Source organism: Lissotriton vulgaris, chromosome 12, assembly GCF_964263255.1.
Source record: "Lissotriton vulgaris chromosome 12, aLisVul1.2, whole genome shotgun sequence".
NCBI classification, from domain to species: domain Eukaryota; kingdom Metazoa; phylum Chordata; class Amphibia; order Caudata; family Salamandridae; genus Lissotriton; species Lissotriton vulgaris.
In genome coordinates this window covers 610,723,043-610,743,344 of record NC_141700.1, presented here as the reverse complement: position 1 = coordinate 610,743,344, position 20,302 = coordinate 610,723,043, and the positions used below count along the sequence as shown (strand labels likewise).

Sequence of the window (20,302 nt, the reverse complement as noted above, 5' to 3'; positions counted from 1 at the left end):
TTGTCCATGCTACCACTAGGATAGCTGGTCTATAAGGTTGACTTTACAACCATCACCATAAAGGTTGTTTGGACTGGTGATTGGTGCTCACTGGGATAGTGAACATCATATACCAGGCCAACTTCTCACAACCAGTTCGGTAAGAAGCTGTTCTCCTCACTGAGTTTGGGGTTGCGGTCTGTCAACACTGCCTGCCTTTTGGGCCGTTACTCTCACTCTTTGTGGGATACGGTTGCGGAAGTGCTGCAGGAGTGCCCGGCGGAGGTCCAGGCAAAGCTAAGCCAGGCCCTCGCGGAGGGAAGGGACGCAGCACGATATTCTTTTCGGTGTGGACTGGATACCACGGACTCGCTAGGCAGGGCGATTGCAACGACGGTGGCAGTTCGGCCCCACGCCTGGCTGAGGTCTGCCAACTTTCGGGCGATGTCCAAGCATCCCTTATGGACATGGCCTTGGATGGCTGTCGCCTTTCTGGCGACAAGGTGGACAGCGTGCTGGAACGTTTTAAGGACTCCAGGGCTACGGCCAAGGCCCAAGGACTTGGCCGTAGCCCTGGAGTCCTTAAAATGCCTTTCGTCTCTTTCGTGGCCTAGGAAGGGGCGCTCCCTCGCGTCCAGCTAGCCACAGGCCGCAGAACCCATCTCAACGTGGTCGCGGATGTGGTAACCCCTGTGGAGGTGCCAAGGGACACAGGCAGGGCCAGTCCACACCCGCCCGCAGCATCTTCCTCAAAATCCTCCGAGTTTTCAGGCCCATTCGACGCCAGTGGGGGGCAGGGTTCGCCTTCACCTCCTCTACTGGAGCTCCATCACATTGGACAGGTGGTTGCTGCAAATCGTCCGAAGGGCTACTTTCTCCCCTTCGAGGCGACCCCTCCAGCCATGCCACCGCAGTATATCACCGCATGTCGGGGGATCACTTGCAACTTATGTAGGAGGAAGTTACGTCCCTCTTGGCCAAGGAGGCCGTCAAGCGCGTTCCTGGGCCAGAAGTAGGACGTGGTTGTTATTCCCTCTACTTTCTGGTACCCAAGAAGGGCAAAGGGGGCCTACTCACTATATTGGATCTAAGGAGCATCAACGGCTTCCTCCGGAAGGAGAAGTTCAAGATGCTGACTTTGGCTCAGGTCCTAGCTGCCCTGGACCCAGAAGACTGGATGGTAGCGTTGGACTTGCAGGACGTGTATTTCCACATCCCCGTCCTGTAGGCCCACCGGCGATACTTGCGGTTCACGGTAGGCCACGAGCACTTTCAGTTTACCGTGCTCCCCTTCGGCCTTACCAGCGCCCCACGGGTGTTCACGAAAGTGATTGCGGTGGTCGCAGCTCATCTGCACAGATTAGGGGTGTCAGTCTTCCCCTATCTCGACGACTGGTTGTTGAAGGCGGGCTCGCCCCAGACAGTAGTCAGCCACCTCCAGACTACGGCCGACCTCCTGCACTCGCTGGGGTTCTTCATCAACGCGCCGAAGTCACACCTGTGTCCCTCTCAGAAGCTCCTCTTCGTCAGGGCGGTTCTGGACTCGGCGCAGTTCCTGGTTTATCCTCCCGAACAGCGGGTTTGGGATATTCCGGCTCTGATTCTGGTCTTTCAGCCTTTATCCCGAGTCTCGGTCAGGTTGACGCTGCTGCTCCTGGGGCTGATGGACTCCTGCATCCTTCTGGTGCATCACGCCCGGTGGCGGATGCGGACTCTGCAGTGGGACCTGAAGTTTCAGTGGGCACAGCATCAGGGCAACCTGTCCGACCACGTCGGGATCTCGGAAGGCACTCCGTAACAGTTGCAGTGGTGGCTCGCGAACCGCGATTGGGTCAGTGGCAGATCTCTCACCCTTCCCCAACCGGAGCACGTAGTGGTGACAGATTCGTCCCTCCTGGGATGGGGGGGCCACATGGGAGAGAGGGAGATCAGAGGCCTCTGGGCTCCGGCGGAGTCCCGGCTCCACCTCAACCTTCTGGAGCTGCGGGCGATCCGGCTTTCACTGAAAGCATTCCTTCCCTCTGTCCGGGGAAGTGTAGTGCAGGTGTTCACGGAAAACACCACCGCCATGTGGTACTGCAACAATCAGGGCGGGGTGGGGTCGTGGACCCTTTGTCAGGAGGCTCTGCGTCTCTGGACATGGCTGGAACACCAGGGCGTCTCCCTGGTGGTTCAACACCTGGCAGGTTCCCTGAACGCCAGGGCAGACAAACTCAGCCACTGGTGCATGATGAATCACGAATGGCGTCTGAACTCGGACGTGGCACAAGGACTCTTTCGGCAGTGGGGAGAGTCTTGGTTAGATCTATTCGCCACCGAGAGAGAACGCGCAATCTCATCAGTTCTGCGCGTTGGAATTTCCAAGGCGGCACTCGCTCGGAGACCCTTTTCGTCGCGAGTGTAGCTGCGGTCTATTGTACGCCTTTCCGCCTATACCACTTCTGCCAAGAGTGCTGAAGAAGATCAGGCGCGACCGGGCCCAAGTCATCCTTGTGGCTCCGGACTGGGCACGAAGATACTGGTATCCCAAGCTACTCAGCATGTCAGTCGATCTGCCGATTCGTCTGCCTCTTCAGGAGGACCTTCTGTCGCAGCAGCAGGGGATGGTCCTCCACCCGAACCTGTCCAGTCTCCACCTCAATGCGTGGAGATTGAGCGGCGACAGTTGAGGCCATTTGACTTGCCTCCTGAAGTATGTGATGTGATTCTGGCAGCCAGGCGTCCCTCCACAAAGTCGGTATACGCCTGCAGGTGGAACAGATTTGTGGCATGGTGCACAGCAAAGGCTGTGGATCCTCTCTGACCCCTTTCAGAGGTTCTCCTCTTCCTTCTTTCTCTTGCCCAGCAGGGCTCTGCTCTGGGCACTATCAAGGGCTACCTTTCTGCGCTTTCCGCCTTCTTAAGGCTTCCTGATCAGCCTTCTTTTTTCAAGTTCCCAATTGTTAACAGATTTTTAAAGGGCATCACTCATATGTTCCCTCCTGTTCCTTTCGTGATGCCCCAGTGGGACTTGAACCTGGTTCTAACTTACCTGATGTGCGCTCCCTTTGAGCTGCTTCATAACTGTCCTCTCCGTCTTCTTACACTTAAGACTGCTTTCCTGGTTGCCATCACCTCTGCCAGGAGAGTGAGTGAGCTCCAGGCTCTTTCCTCTAAACCTCTTTTCCTTTCTGTCCATCCGGACAAGGTTGTGTTGCGGACAAAACACTCTTTTCTGCCCAAGGTAGTCACAGCCTTCCACATTGGGCAGTCCATCACCTTGCCCACCTTCTTTCCGCCTCCGCATCCCTCGAAAGAGGAAGAGAAGCTCCACCGTCTGGACCCAAAACGTGCGCTCTCTTACTATCTGGATCGCACACGCCAGTTCTGGGTGGATTACCAACTCTTTGTTGATTACGTGGGCGCTCAGGAAGGACGGGCGGTGCACAAGCGGACCATCTCTCGGTGGATTGTGTTGTGCATCCAGGCGTACTACTCTTTGGCTAAGAAGTAACCTCCTGTTGGGCTCAGGGCCCATTCCACTCAGGCCACGGCAACTACTACTGCCCTGGGCCAAGGAGTCCCTTTGCAGGACATTTGTCAGGCAGCTACATGGGCCTCACTGCACACGTTCGCAAGACACTACTGCCTGGACAGCCAAGTCTGGAGGGATGGCTTCTTCGGCCGTTCCGTCCTCCAGGACTTTCTGGTGTGATTATTAGTTCGCAGACCCACCACCGGGGTTGGTATTGCTGGGGTATCTATTCTAAGGCAAGGAATCTATCACTAAAGTGTCTCTTTCAGATACACAAGTTACTACTTGTGTAACGATATATCTGTAAGAGACATAACGCTTTACCAAAGGTAAGTAACTTTTTGTTCAGTGCCCTTTATTGCACCCTCACCAACACATAGCCATCTGGTTAGAGCCAGGGTTAGCTATTTCCTCTAGGTGGGTGGGGCACGATGCATTACATCCAACAAATGGTTCCTGCACATTGTCCTACGGTGCTTCATCCTGCCAACCCTTTTCAAACCGTCAGTCCTGCCACCTACATCAGACCACTTCTCGAAGGACCATGTGTCCTTTTTATGCCGGGAACTGCTTACGGCTGAAGGAGATATTGAGAGGGTGCCAGCCTCAGAAGTAGGAACTGGCAGCTATTCCCTGTACTTTCTTGTGCCAAAGAAGGATGGACGCTTCCACCTATCCCAGATCTTTGCCCTGTCAACAAACGTGCTGTGGAAGGACTAATTCAAAATGAATACCCTAGCTGAGATTCACTCTGGGCTGGATCACGAAGACTGGTTGGTGGTGTTTGACCCCTTGGACATTTATTTTCACAACCCCACCCTGCACGCCCACAGATGTTTCCTGCGGTTCAAGGTGGGCCATCAGCGCTGTGAGAAGTTGGCCCGATATGCAACGTTCGCTATTCTAGCGACCGCTATGTATCGTACCAACGACCCTTATGGTGTTTGGTTGTAAGTCAACCTATAGACCAGCTATCCTAGTAGCGTGGATACGAGCAGTCTAAGGCTAAAGACTCGAGAGGGCGTGTTAAGCCAGCTGTTTACCACACATGTACCCCTTGAACACCCAGTGAAAGGACACCACACAAGTGTTATGAAAATAAACAGGATATTTATTAAGAATCACAACAGCCCTGTACTCTTTATGAGGACAGGGTACTAAGCACAAACCAAATCTCTTTAGCAAATACTTCAAGTGCACAATTTAAAAACAAGTGTCCGAGGACACGGGAAGGTTAAGGTTTCGGGCGGACCCGATAAGGCAAGTCGGAAGCGAGGGACTCGGGACCCTAGAGTAAGGAGGCTATGCAGGCACCGAAATGCCGAGTTACCTAGCCACGAGGGCTGCGGCTGCACAAGTCTTACAGGCGTCGGGGTCTTCACTGACGAGCCAGGAGCCGGAAGAAAAGGAGTTGCTGGCCGGCGACCAGTGCTGAATAGTTCGTAGAGATCCAAGCCTGGATCGGAGATTGAAGAAACCTGAAAGCAGAGGGGACCAAGTTCGTACTACTAGCCAGTAGTCAGAGGGTACAAGGAAGGCACCGGTTGGCCGTCACCTCGACCAGGTGAGTGGGCGACGCTAGGCTCGGCAGTCTCACGGACCAGGAGGCGTTGTCGGCGACCACGGCGGAGGTGCGAGCTGTCCCACGAAGGATGATGCTGTCGGCGTCGCTGGGCCCAGGATGGGGCAACAAGCCTTGGCAGTTCTCAGGGCCACGTGGTGGGCCTAAGATGGCGTCTTGAGTGGACCAGGAGGGTCCGGGGTGCTTCTCGCAAAGATGGAAGCAAGGGCCGATCTGGAGCAACCAGACCAGCAGTGATGATTCTCGGATGTCGTCACAGAAGGGCACAAGCCAGCGGCTAGTGACCAGACAACGTGCTGAGCAGCGAGCAGAAGGGCCCCACGCAGATCGTGGAGATGCTGGGAGGCTGCACTTCGGTGCTGGAGCGGCTCAGGGTCGGGGCTTCTCGGACCCCAGAGCACTCACCAGAGAGTTACCTCGATGGTCGTGCTGGTTTTAAGAGCGTGCAGGTTCTGATGATGGCCGGTCCCTCGAGGTCTCGTCGCACCCACAGGTCACAGCTGAGCTGATGATGTGGGTAGAGGTCAGAGGTGCCAGGGAAGCCGGTTCTCGTCGAGCTGGGCCGTCGGATTCCTTGAGGAAGGACTTACAGCAAACCGCAGAGTTCTTAGTTGGTGCCCGCTGATGCAGGGTGACTACTCCTTAGCCACAAGGGAGAAATCTTGAGAAGAGTCTTGAAGTCCTTTCGTAGAAAGTATTCTTGATTCAAAGATGATCTAATTTGGAAGGGTCCCCGCTCCGGCCTTTATTCTAAAGAAAGGGGTGGGTACATGACTAGGTCCTGCCCTAAGGGTGGGACCAGGAAGGGGGGTAGTTACACCCCTCTCCCCTGCCGGACTTTCCCCAGGCCAGGGCTGTCGCCCCTGGAACTGGTTCTAACCGGCAGATGCGTAGTGAGCACCGGGGTGCCACTCCGCAGTCACCTTCTCGCAAAAGCCCTACCTACCCAGAATACACAAACTCTGTCTGGGACGGTGCGAACACCGCCCTCGACAGTAAACCCTTTGTCCAAGTGCTCCTCGCTGGAAGGACTCCCAGCAGCAGGAGGTCAGACTCGTGTCTGTGGTGGCAGCCTCCATTTTGTGGAGCTGAGGCTTTCGTTAACTTTAACCGGGGTTCACAGTTACGTACATGTCGTGTCCCTCTAGAAGGGCGGAATGCTAACCTCGTCGCCAGGGTTGGTGAGAGGGCAGCACCCCGATTCGTATGACACCTTACTCGACATGTCTTGATAACGCGACACCGAAGTTACCGATGTGGTACGCGTTATCATGGAACAGCCATTGGGTCTTTTCTCCGCAAGCTGCAACCGGCTCGGCTCGGGCCAGAACACAGTTCACACGAGCCCATGCACTCTGCCTTCAGGATTGTCAAGGCCTGCCATAGGAGTGACTGATAGGAACTCGGGTGTCCATTGTATGGTTAGATATAGGCTACTATATCCAAAGCAAAGGGTGATTACACGACTTCGCCCCAGCTGTCACGCAGCCAGTTGTGTCAAATTTAGGAGGCCAGCCAGGGGTGGCATAATACATGCTGCAGCCCCTGGCGGCCCTGGGTACACCTATGCCCTGAGTTACAGGGTCTGATAAGGTGGCCCAGTACCAATTGGTAAATGCACCTAGGGTACATATCGTAATTTAGAAAGAGAACAGCCAGGCTGTGGGTCTGATTGGCAGCCCCACAGCCAGAGAAAGTCGTAAACCAGTGAAACAAAAGCAAAAAATCTGGGTGATCATAGGATTGCAGACCCTACTCTCCTACATGACCCCCCCCAAACGTCGGAACAACTAACTAACCTTGACCAGGTGAGTCTTCTTGTTCTAAGTGGAAGTATCTGGAGAGCCCATCGGCATTGCCATGATCAGTACCAGGTCTATGTTCCACTGTGAAGTCCATCCCCTGTAGGGAAATGGACCACCTAAGCAGTTTGGGGTTTTCACCCTTCATCTGATTTAGCCACAAGAGGGGCTTATGGTCGGTCTGAATCTTGAAGTGAGTGCCAAACAAGTATGGCCTCAGCTTCTTCAGGGCCCAAACCACAGCAAAGGCCTCCCTCTCAATAGCTGACCAATTCTTCTCTCTAGGGGTCAGCCTTCTGCTTATAAAAGCAATGGGCTGGTCTTGACCATCAAAATTCAGTTGAGAAAGAACAGCTCCCACACCCAACTCAGAAGCATCTGTTTGGACAATGAATGGTTTGGAGTAGTCCGGACTCTTGAGGATAGGCGCCGTGCACATGGCCTGCTTTAGGTCATCGAATGCTTTTTGACAGCTCGCTGTCCACTGAACCTTTTTTGGCATTTTCTTACTCGTCAGTTCGTTTAATGGTGTCACAATTGAACCATAGTTCCTGACAAACTTCCTATAGTAACCAGTCAGGCCCAAGAAAGCTCGAACCTGAGTCTGGGTGGTTGGAGGAGCCCAGTCCCTGATTGACTGTATCTTGCTCTCCAGTGGCTGAACCTGACCCCCACCTACAAGGTGGCCCAGGTATACAACCTGTGTCTGCCCTATCTGGCACTTGGTGGCCTTGATAGTGAGACCTGCTGCTTGCAGTGCCTCTAACGTCTTCCGCAGGTGGACCAGGTGATCCTCCCAGGTGGAGCTAAAGACAGCAATATCGTCAAGATACGCCGCACAGAAGTCATCCAGCCCAGTAAGGACTTGATTCACCAACCGTTGGAAGGTGGCAGGTGCATTTTTCAGACCAAAGGGCATCACCACAAACTGATAATGCCCACCAGGGGTTGAAAATGCGGTTTTAGGCTTGGCGTCCTCAGCTAACCTGATTTGCCAGTACCCAGCTGTCAGGTCAAACGTACTTAAGTAGTTGGCCGAAGCCAATCTATCGATAAGCTCGTCTGCCCTTGGTATTGGGTGGGCGTCAGTCTTAGTGACTGCATTGAGACCCCTGTAGTCTACGCAAAACCTCATCTCTCTCTTACCACCCTGGGTGTGAGGTTTCGGCACTAGAACTACGGGACTAGCCCAAGGGCTATCCGAGGGTTCAATGACTCCCAGCTCCAACATTTTCTGCACTTCACTTTTGATGCAGTCTCTAACGTGATCAGGCTGCCTGTAGATTTTACTCTTTACGGGCAAGCTGTCGCCAGTGTCGACCTCATGGGTGCACCAATCGGTCTGACTGGGTGTTAGAGAAAACATATGTCGGAACGACTGAAGAACCTGTTTACAGTCGCTCTGTTGATGTTCGGAGAGGCTGCCACAAAAGACAACACCATCTACCGAGCCATCGTCAGGATTCTGAGTGAGCAGGTCGGGGAGAGGGTCACTCTCCTCTTCCTGTCCTTCATCTAGGGCCATGAGCAAACTCATGTCCTTCCTGTCGACATATGCTTTTATCCTGTTGACATGAAGCACCCTGTGGGGGCTCCGGGGAGTTCCCAGGTCGACCAGGTAGGTGACCTCTCCCTTTTTCTCCAGGATGGTGTGGGGCCCGGACCATTTGTCCTTGAGTGCTGCTGGGGCCACTGGCTCCAACACCCACACCTTCTGTCCGGGCTGGTAAACAGTCAAGACAGCCTTTTGGTCATGCCAAGCTTTTTGGAGTTCTTGGCTGGCCTTAAGGTTTTCCGATGCCTTTTCCATGTACTCAGCCATCCGCGAGCGGAGGCCAAGCACATAGTCCACTATGTTGGCTGCAGGCTTTTTGAGAGGTCTCTCCCATCCTTCCTTCACCAAACACAGGGGTCCCCTTACAGGATGCCCGTACAGAAGTTCAAAAGGGCTGTAGCCAACCCCCTTCTGTGGAACTTCTCTGTAGGCGAACAAGAGGCAGGGGATCAGGACATCCCATCTACGCCGAAGCTTTTCCGGTAGTCCATGAATCATCCCTTTTAGGGTCCTGTTGAATCTCTCAACAAGCCCATTGCATTGTGGATGATAGGGTGTAGTGAACTTGTAGTTGACACCACATTCCTTCCACATAGCAGTTAAGTAGCTCGACATAAAGTTTGCACCTCTGTCGGAGACGACCTCCTTAGGGAAGCCCACTCTGGAGAATACTCCAACTAGGGCTCTTGCCACAACAGGTGCTGTAGTGGTCCTAAGGGGAATAGCTTCAGGATACCTGGTGGCATGATCCACTACCACCAGTATAAACTTGTGCCCTGATGCTGTAGGTGGTTCCATGGGACCGACGATGTCGATCCCCACCCGTTCAAAGGGCACCCCCACCACAGGCATTGGTATAAGGGGGGCCTTTGTCGTGCCACCTGACTTACCACTGGCTTGGCAAGTGACACAGGAGCGGCAAAACTCCTTGGTATCTTCGTTCATGTGAGGCCAGTGAAAGTGCGAGACAAGCCTGTCCCACGTTTTCGTCTGACCTAAGTGACCTGCTAAGGGAATCTCGTGGGCCAAGGTAAGTAGGAAACCACGCTGAGACAAGGGTACGACCAGCCTCCTGGTCATGCCAGGCTTGGGGTCTCTCGACTCAGTGTACAGGAGTCCATCTTCCCAGTATACCTTGTGGGTACCTGTGGCGTTCCCAGCAGCCTCAGCAGCAGCCTGCTGTCTGAGGGGTTCAAGAGAAGGGCAGTCTAACTGATCCTTCCCCAGGTCCTCCCTTGAGGGTCCCCCTGAACCCAAGAATTCAACTTGATCAAGTTCGAACTCCCTAGGCTCAGTTTCCCTCAATTCTTGTAGGTCAGCCTCCTCTGAGACTTGATCCACGACCTGGGGCAAGGGGGAAGGCGCAGCCTTAACCCTACTGCTCTTTTTCTTGGGAGGTGTCTGGTCCGTTGTTCCAGGATCCAGCACCTGTTCAGTGGGGCATTTCCTGACCTGTGACCTAGTCACAGCGAACACATGTGCTGGCAAACCTAACATTTCCATGTGAGTCCGGTGCTCCACTTCTGACCATTGTGACGACTCCAAATCCTTGCCCAACAAACAATCCACTGGGAGGTCTGGACTAACTACAACCTTCTTTTGGCCAGTTACCCCTCCCCAGGAGAAAGCTACAATTGCCATACTGTGATTGGTAGTGACATTGCTTGCATTGGTCACCAGGAATTCTGTACCTGGCATGATCTGTCCAGGGTCCACAAAGTTAGGCGTCACCATGGTGACGCTGGCACAAGTGTCCCTATAGGCCTGAGCCATCTTTCCATTTATGAAAGGCGTCTGTCGGTATTTGCCCAAAGTATGGGGGCTTACGTCAGGGGATACGTCTGCGTCCCCTGTACTGACAAGGACAGCCTGAGTGAGTGTGCCAACTAAGTTGTCACGCCCCTCAGAACCCAGGGTTAACCCTACTAAACCCTTGGGAGGCACACTACCACTGCTGACTGTACTAGGGGGCACAGGTGCCTTAGGGGCTGCAGTGGCAGGAGTCTGCCCTCCTCCTTTCTTGGTGCACTCACTAAACCAGTGAGATTTACTTTTACAGTACTGGCACCACCTTTTGGATTGGCCTTCTTTCTTCTTTTGGGGAGCCTGACCCCCACCCTCTTTGGGTTGTTGGGGACCTGTCGAAGACTTCTGGTCATTTTGTTCCCCTTTAGAATCTTTACCCTTCTGGTCTGCTTTCTTCTGACCACCTTGATTCTGGCCCTGGTTCTGCTTAACTCTTGTACGAACCCATCTGTCTGCCTTCTTTCCCAATTCTTGGGGAGAGGTCAGATCCGAGTCGACAAGGTGCTGATGCAACAACTGGTTCTGACAATTGTTTAAAATTGGTTCTCTCATCATCAAATTATACAATCCTTGATAATCAGTAACCTTACTGCCCAGCAACCAGCCCTCAAAAGCCTTAGTGGCACAATCGACGAAATCAGACCAATCTTGAGACTGCGTTTTCTGGGTATCCCTGAACAGCACCCTGTACTGCTCAGTGGTTAGGCCGAACCCTTCAACGAGTGTATTCTTCAAGACTTGGTAATTGTTAGCGTCCTCCACCCTTGTGGTGAGGAGCTTGTCTCTTCCTTTTCCTTCAAAGGAGAGCCACAAGATAGCTGCCCACTGACTCTGGGGAACACCCTGCACAGTGCAGGCCCTCTCCAAAGCAGTAATCCATTTGTGGATGTCGTCCCCTTGTTTAAAGGGGGGCACTATCTTCCCAAGGTGTTTCGTATCGAAACTCTTTTCCCTATTACTAGGTACATTGCTGCCACCAGTGGGGACTACCCCACTTAACTGTTGCTCTCTAGCAAAGGCAAGCCTTTCTTTGGCCAGGGCAAGTTCTTCCCTTTCGATCCTCAGATTGGCTGCCCTTTCCTTAGCTTCGTACACTCTCCTCTGAGGGGATGTCATCCCTCTTTGAGAAGAGTTGTGAGAGCCATTGGTTCGAAGGGATCCGCCAGAGTCTCTTGACAGAGATCGGGCTCGTCCATTCCCAATGTTAAGCTGACCTGATAGTGGCCCCAGGGGTTCCCCCGTACCGCTATCATGTTTGCTTAAGTTGGACCTGCTTAGTCTGACGACTTCTACCTGTCCCTTATCTGCCTCATCCCCAGAGAGATCCTCATCCTCATCCTCCTCGCCATCTTCGTTCTCAGTTGCGAGCTGTATGAGGTCAGGATCGTCCCGGGTTCCCTCGAGGGGAGGCATGTCTCCTTCTGGATTAGAAGAGCTACGAAGTTTCTCAGCTCTCCTGGCATCATAAGTCTCCAAGAGACCAATCAGAAAGGACGTTGTGGGGTTAGACCCCTGCTGAATCTTCCGGGAGTGACACAGTCGTCTTAACTCCTTGAAGCTCAGCACAGTATATCCTGAAGGGATGACCTGTGGAGGGTCAACTGACACAAGGGGAGACTCAGAGTTTCCTCCCTGGCCCGACATACTGTTTCTAGTGTGGTGTAAGTGATGCACCTACCTACACTATGTGTTTTCCTACTGTTCCCTTGCTAAGAGTTGTAGCCAAGGTGTGCTAAGCCTTGAGGAGCTACAACAGCTGGTTCAGTAGAACTCAGAGTATTCTAAGCTTTTAGTTATATGTACTAACAGTACTTGTGCGATCTTTCAACAAGATATTCTTAGGATACGTGTGGTAAAACAACAGCAAGCTCAAATCCCACCCGCTGCTCACCAATGTGAGAAGTTGGCCCGATATGCAACGTTCGCTATTCTAGCGACCGCTATGTATCGTACCAACGACCCTTATGGTGTTTGGTTGTAAGTCAACCTATAGACCAGCTATCCTAGTAGCGTGGATACGAGCAGTCTAAGGCTAAAGACTCGAGAGGGCGTGTTAAGCCAGCTGTTTACCACACATGTACCCCTTGAACACCCAGTGAAAGGACACCACACAAGTGTTATGAAAATAAACAGGATATTTATTAAGAATCACAACAGCCCTGTACTCTTTATGAGGACAGGGTACTAAGCACAAACCAAATCTCTTTAGCAAATACTTCAAGTGCACAATTTAAAAACAAGTGTCCGAGGACACGGGAAGGTTAAGGTTTCGGGCGGAACCCGATAAGGCAAGTCGGAAGCGAGGGACTCGGGACCCTAGAGTAAGGAGGCTATGCAGGCACCGAAATGCCGAGTTACCTAGCCACGAGGGCTGCGGCTGCACAAGTCTTACAGGCGTCGGGGTCTTCGCTGACGAGCCAGGAGCCGGAAGAAAAGGAGTTGCTGGCCGGCGACCAGTGCTGAATAGTTCGTAGAGATCCAAGCCTGGATCGGAGATTGAAGAAACCTGAAAGCAGAGGGGACCAAGTTCGTACTACTAGCCAGTAGTCAGAGGGTACCAGGAAGGCACCGGTTGGCCGTCACCTCGACCAGGTGAGTGCGCGACGCTAGGCTCGGCAGTCTCACGGACCAGGAGGCGTTGTCGGCGACCACGGCGGAGGTGCGAGCTGTCCCACGAAGGATGATGCTGTCGGCGTCGCTGGGCCCAGGATGGGGCAACAAGCCTTGGCAGTTCTCAGGGCCACGTGGTGGGCCTAAGATGGCGTCTTGAGTGGACCAGGAGGGTCCGGGGTGCTTCTCGCAAAGATGGAAGCAAGGGCCGATCTGGAGCAACCAGACCAGCAGTGATGATTCTCGGATGTCGTCACAGAAGGGCACAAGCCAGCGGCTAGTGACCAGACAACGTGCTGAGCAGCGAGCAGAAGGGCCCCACGCAGATCGTGGAGATGCTGGGAGGCTGCACTTCGGTGCTGGAGCGGCTCAGGGTCGGGGCTTCTCGGACCCCAGAGCACTCACCAGAGAGTTACCTCGATGGTCGTGCTGGTTTTAAGAGCGTGCAGGTTCTGATGATGGCCGGTCCCTCGAGGTCTCGTCGCACCCACAGGTCACAGCTGAGCTGATGATGTGGGTAGAGGTCAGAGGTGCCAGGGAAGCCGGTTCTCGTCGAGCTGGGCCGTCGGATTCCTTGAGGAAGGACTTACAGCAAACCGCAGAGTTCTTAGTTGGTGCCCGCTGATGCAGGGTGACTACTCCTTAGCCACAAGGGAGAAATCTTGAGAAGAGTCTTGAAGTCCTTTCGTAGAAAGTATTCTTGATTCAAAGATGATCTAATTTGGAAGGGTCCCCGCTCCGGCCTTTATTCTAAAGAAAGGGGTGGGTACATGACTAGGTCCTGCCCTAAGGGTGGGACCAGGAAGGGGGGTAGTTACACCCCTCTCCCCTGCCGGACTTTCCCCAGGCCAGGGCTGTCGCCCCTGGAACTGGTTCTAACCGGCAGATGCGTAGTGAGCACCGGGGTGCCACTCCGCAGTCACCTTCTCGCAAAAGCCCTACCTACCCAGAATACACAAACTCTGTCTGGGACGGTGCGAACACCGCCCTCGACAGGAAACCCTTTGTCCAAGTGCTCCTCGCTGGAAGGACTCCCAGCAGCAGGAGGTCAGACTCGTGTCTGTGGTGGCAGCCTCCATTTTGTGGAGCTGAGGCTTTCGTTAACTTTAACCGGGGTTCACAGTTACGTACATGTCGTGTCCCTCTAGAAGGGCGGAATGCTAACCTCGTCGCCAGGGTTGGTGAGAGGGCAGCACCCCGATTCGTATGACACCTTACTCGACATGTCTTGATAACGCGACACCGAAGTTACCGATGTGGTACGCGTTATCATGGAACAGCCATTGGGTCTTTTCTCCGCAAGCTGCAACCGGCTCGGCTCGGGCCAGAACACAGTTCACACGAGCCCATGCACTCTGCCTTCAGGATTGTCAAGGCCTGCCATAGGAGTGACTGATAGGAACTCGGGTGTCCATTGTATGGTTAGATATAGGCTACTATATCCAAAGCAAAGGGTGATTACACGACTTCGCCCCAGCTGTCATGCAGCCAGTTGTGTCAAATTTAGGAGGCCAGCCAGGGGTGGCATAATACATGCTGCAGCCCCTGGCGGCCCTGGGTACACCTATGCCCTGAGTTACAGGGTCTGATAAGGTGGCCCAGTACCAATTGGTAAATGCACCTAGGGTACATATCGTAATTTAGAAAGAGAACAGCCAGGCTGTGGGTCTGATTGGCAGGCCCACAGCCAGAGAAAGTCGTAAACCAGTGAAACAAAAGCAAAAAATCTGGGTGATCATAGGATTGCAGACCCTACTCTCCTACAAGCGCTTTCAATTTGCGGTGCTCACTTTAGTTGTTCACAAAGGTATTGGTGGTGATCGCTGGTGGGCTCAGTGAGAACGCGTCTGAGGCTTCTACTAGTCTCCTGCATCCTGCTTGCCGACTATGCCTGACGGCACAATCAAACTTTGCAGTGGGATCTGGACTCAGTGGGCCCAGCACCATGGAAACCTGTCAGATTACACTTATGCTTTTTTCTGCCTGTTAACAAATAAACCATTGTCAGGAAACATAGAGCACAAACCACTATGGGAGAAGCAGCTACAGTGGCATGGTTGATGTAGGAAGGGGGAGGCCCTAGTTGGCGCAGTGCAACACTAGCGACAAGCAGGGACTCTCTCTTCCTCGTCAGGGCTGAGGGTTACCGTCCAGACAACCTCTGCTTACCCTCTAGGTAGTGTGGCTTAAGCAGTCGTAGGCTAATCTTTGGGGCACATAGGGTTAAACACTTGCAATAGTACACCTTTACAACCAACCCACCACACAACGAGACCAGACTGTATTCTGTAAAAATATATATCTTTATATAGATTTTAAGCAGGCTTGTGAATACAGTCAATGTACTTTAGGAAAACGGTTGCAGATTACTTAATTCGGGTTACCACAGTTCTTATGCAGTTCTCTTGAGGCCCGTAGGCCGGTGTTAACCAAAGTTCTTTGTGGAGCCGGCGGCTTCCAGGGGATCTGTCCCACGTTGCGTTGCCTTCCCGGGATCGCTGATCGTTGCGGCTCCTCAGCCGAGCAGGTCACTGGTCATCCGGGGCAGCGGTGTTCTGTGGCGGCAGAGCCCTCTCTTCGTCGTCCGCTCCGACCCTGGAGGCGGCGGTTGTGTGGCGGTGACAAGTGGCAGTACGGTCCCCAAGTGCAGGACGTACCCAGCCAAATGTCGGTGCAGCTGTGGGCTCACAGCTGGGCTGTCGGACAGGCTACCGACTTTGCGGATTCTCGTAGGGCCCCTGCCCGTCTTTGCAGGTGAGTGACTGCTCGCTATGCAGTCACCTTGAGAGCTCGGACCGGACGGGTCCTCCTTCACTTTGCTCTCGGGCTCCCGGTGCAGTTGCGGTCACGGTGTTCGGGCCAGCGGCGGCTGGTCCTTACTTTGCTCTCGCTGTTGCTTTGGGCCCCGGTCACGGTGGTCGGGAGGACGTTGATGCCTTAGAGGAGATTCCTCTGTCGATACTGCGGCGATGGTTAGCACCCGCAGTCGCTTCCTTCCAAGGGGGTTAGCGTCCACTGGTCCTGGGACGCTGGTCAGGGGGCAAGTTCAGTTGCAAGCCCTTGGAGATCTCTTCAGCAGAGTTTGGCACAAAGTAAAGCAAAAGTCTTCTCGTAGTCTTTTCTCCTGTCTCTCCTTCAGCAGCAAGGCACCAGACACAGGCAAGAGTCAGCACCCTTCCTTGTCTCTCACGGTCCTTCTCGTCGGGCAGAGTCCTTCTGTGGCCCAAACCGGATCTAATTTTCAAGGAGCAGGGCTCCTTCTTTTATAGGCCAATTCTTTTGTTCTCGCAGGCCAGGGGGGCCTTTGCATAGCCACTCTCAGTCTTTGAGTACCCCGGTGGGTGTACTCCGGCTTCTGCTTTCAGTGTGAGGGGCAGGCGCATCAGACGCCCCACAGGAGGTGGAGCCAGCATTGTCCGGACAGGGGTGGCCAGAGTACCTTGTTGATGGGGGCTTCGCCCTTCCTGGGCCAGGCGTCGGCAGAGTCATCCGCCGCTCCCCAGGAGGGTGGAGCCAGCATTGTGGTGGTCGAGCACAGCTACAGTTCGAGTCAAGAGGCACTCCTACCTCCCACTAAGGTGTAATCTGCGCATTCACCACCTGTCATCCCTCCAGCCCTGTCACTCACACATCCCAGACAGTCAGATACACATACCAGCAGAGGCGGACTGAGATGGTTAGGCAAGCAAATGCTGACTTTCTAAAAGTAGCATTTGCAAACCCAGGATACTAAAATAAACTTGACTACAAGAAATATCTCATTATCCTGAGTTCAGGCATACTAAACATGACTCACTACCATGCTCCTTGAGCCTGCGGGGATTATAGGGTGTAATAATCCTCGCAGCTCAGTCTGGCCTAATGGAGCAGGTAGTCTTCAATAGTGAAATACGGTCTTGGTTGTAAGTCACTACTAGGACAGGCCACGCATCTCAGGGCTTGTCCTACCTTGCACCTACAACGCACCCTGCCCGCAGGCCTACCATAGGGGTGACTAATATGTAGTCAAGGGAAGGGCCGGTGCTGGCAAGTGGGGACACTTGCCCAGCTAGCGTGACAGTACGAGACCGCACGCGGGTTCTGCGGTCGCAGTTCCCAGACACATCTTGACGGCTGCTTCGGTGGGTGGCGCAACCAGCGCTGCAGGCCCACCAGCAGTATTGGCATCTACAAGCCCCGGCACTCTCTCGTGCACTTTACAAGGGACTAACAGTAAATCCAAAGAACCAATCATGGATACCAATCGCATGTACAATTTACAGTAGGGAGCACTTGCACTGCGGCACGGATCAGCCGTGGCGCAGTGCCCTGAGTATCGGAAAACCAGCAAAACATCGGAGGCACATCAGCAAAAAGTGGAAGGGAGACTCACGCCAAGGTGCCAGGTCTAACAGTTGATATACATGCAACTAATTGTGATATGTAAAGCTACTACTTTGAAATCTGTCCATACATTTACTACACATAACTTGGACATTATTACTGGGAAAAAATACTTGTTCCATACGTGACAATTATTTTAATGTGTTTCCAATGAAGATGCCTACAATGAAGATTTTGTTTTAATACCAAGTAACGTATCCTCCTGGCCATACTGTTTTGATTTACTCTTTGACCCCATTGTTCTCAACTCTTTTACATAGGGTTGTGAAGCATAGGTGATGTGCAGTGAGAAAAATTCAGAAAATAAGTAGTTGACACCCGCATGCATATACTGCACTTTAGGAGCAATGTTTTGTGTGTAGACTATTTCGCATGTGAAAAATGTGATTAATCCTTGCATGCACTGCTTCCATATTCGGCTAATACAGTGTCCTTTAGTGCTTTATTGTAGATGTGTAATTCTTGAATTCCATATCGACTTTGATCAGATGATGTCTTCTCATATCAGATATTTTGAAGTTGGAGCAAGAAGTGCGGAATCTTCAGAGAGACATTGCAGCAGAAGTACAGAACCGGAAGCTACAGGTTTCTCAGCAACAGCAGCGAATAGGACAGCTGGAAGCAGAGCTACGGGAGGCCCAGAAATTATCTGCACAAAAAGAGCAGGTGAGTACAGGCCTAAAGAAAATGGGATGAGAGTAGGAAGAACTGTCTGCCTTTGCCCACAAGCAACACCTTTGAGCCCAATGTCTATATGTGGTCAAAGAAGGCTGGTTGCCTCATCCCCCGTATCTGCATCAGGATGTGTGCACCCCTTCCTAAGATACCCGAATAAGATGCAAACTAGAGTGTTAAAGGGGTGTAAAGTCTTACAGATAAAAGCACTGTAAATCATTGCCTTATAGGAACAGGGTCTGGAACAACCCCAGAGTTGGCAAACTTACAGGGTGACAGTCTTGCAAGGTGAAACTCTGGTGATGAGTTCAGTGATATGTTTTGTTTTTAGTCTTAATAAAGTTAAGTAGGAAAGAAAAGAAATAGTCAGTACAGCTTAGTATACTTTTACATAAAGGTATAGTAGCCACTGTTTTTAGATAATGTCATCATTCTGTGAGAAAGTGCCCTCTTTCTGCTTGGTTGCCCCTATTTTTTGCTGAATTGTCGATGTACTTTGACTGAGTGTGCCCTGGGCTCCTGCTAATCATGTTCCCAAGGTCTATGTTCATTCCCTAAAACTGCATTGAAGCCTAAAACCCAATTGGCATCTCTGGCCACTGGTCAGCCCCTTATAAATGGTTCCACAGGTACCCAGGGCACTGTGAGCAGAGAAGGCCTCTAAAAGGTGCAGCACTGTTTGTGCCACCCTCAGAGGTCATGTACCATTACACTCTCATACTGCCTTTGCAGGCGGAGTGTGTTTGGGAGCATAACCAAGTGAAGAGTCGACATGGCACACATCTCTGCGTGCCATGCCTGTAACCCACTGCCCTGGCATAGGTCAGTCACCCCTCTATCTGGGTGCACTATACCAGTGGTGAGGGTACAGGTGCATGAGCCCTGTACCCCTACAGTGTCTAAGTCCATTCTTGGACATTGTAAGTGCAGTGCTGCCATTAAGAGTATATGGTGCTGGGAGTTTGTCATTATGAACCCCACAGCACCATATTGGCTACACTGAAAACTGAGAAGTCTGGTATCAAACTTCTCAGCACATTAAACCCACACTGATGCCAGTGTGGAATTTAATGAAAAATGCACACAGAGGGCATCTTAGAGATGGCCTCTGACAACTAACCCACCACTAGTGTCCATTCTGAGTGGCTGCTTTCGGCTGCCACCACCAGACATGTTTCTGGACCCCTGGGTCGAGAGCCTGCTGCTCTCTGGAGCCTGAAACAATGCACATCCTGGGACGAGGTGCCAAGCCTCCTCCCCTAGGATGGGTAGAGTACACGAAGGGGAAGCTTTAAAGGCTTGCCACCTTTGAGAGCTTCCCCAGGCCACTTGCTGCTTTCAGCAACTGGTCTCAACTGGTTCTGACCCCCCAGTTTGGACGGAAGAACCGGGGGGAAAAACAAGTGAGGAAGAGTGATGTGCCCACCTCTCCCAATGCCACCCCTCATTTGGGAGAGGCGAGGTGAAGCACAACTCTCAGTCCCCGCCATCTTGCAGTGGGGGGACTCAGCCAACCAGGGACAGGCTCATGCCCCCCTCCTACTGGAGGGTGGCATAATAGGGGGTGTGCCCACACCAGGGAAGGAACCCATTGGTCCCTGCCTTTTACCTATGTGTATCACTCCTAAATCTAGTATTAAGGGGCACCCCTGAACCTTGCTTCCTCAGACAATAAGAAACTACAAGAAGAAAAAGAAGAGGCACCGAACAGCCGTGCAGCAGCTAACAAAAGAAAAATTCCAACTGACTTGGCCTCAGCCCTACCTGCCTGTCTCCTCCTCGAACCTGCTCCTGCGAAATCCCACTGTGTCCTGCAGCCAGCAACCTCGAACACCCCCGAGGACATGCCTGCCTTCCACTACAAAGACTTTGTCTCCAGTGAACACCGGATTTGTTAATCTGCAACCTCTGGCTCCGGGTGGACACCGCGGATCCGCCCCACTCTGCAAACACCACGAGGAGGTCACGAGGAGGTCACCCCGGCTATCCTGACCCCAGATCCAGCGACCCCTGGCCTGCCCCAAGTCTCCAGCCGACACCTGCAGCCTAAATCCAGAAGGTCTCCCCAACTGCGACCAGAAGCTGGTAAGAAGATCCAACCCCAAAAGGCACCCCTGCACCTGATGCCCCATGGCCTTGTGTGCCCAAACCTAGGGTGCTTAACCAACCCCTAACTTCCCAACTTACCTCTTGAAGTGGTGGTCACACCCAGAAGACCTATGTCCCCGAGCCTGCAGTACCTTTGCAAACCGGAGGTTCCCCATTGAAACCAACAGGGCGCCGACGTCAAAACAGCACCCTGCACCCGGCCGCCCTAGTGCTGCTGATGGTGCACCTTTGGTGCTACTTTGTTTCCCCATTTGCCCTGAGCTAAAGTCCTGGAGCTTTGCTCATAC

At 52.9% G+C, this 20,302-nt stretch overlaps 1 protein-coding gene across 1 annotated transcript in view; it reads left to right on the top strand.

The window, feature by feature from the left end:
* PMFBP1 (polyamine modulated factor 1 binding protein 1) overlaps nucleotides 1–20,302 on the top strand; it is a 1,903,249-nt gene that overhangs the window by 1,142,145 nt on the left and 740,802 nt on the right. The window contains exon 29 of the mRNA XM_086945556.1: nucleotides 17,740–17,897. Within this exon, the coding sequence (XP_086801682.1) occupies nucleotides 17,740–17,897 (158 nt within the window). The remainder of the gene's footprint in view (nucleotides 1–17,739; nucleotides 17,898–20,302) is intronic.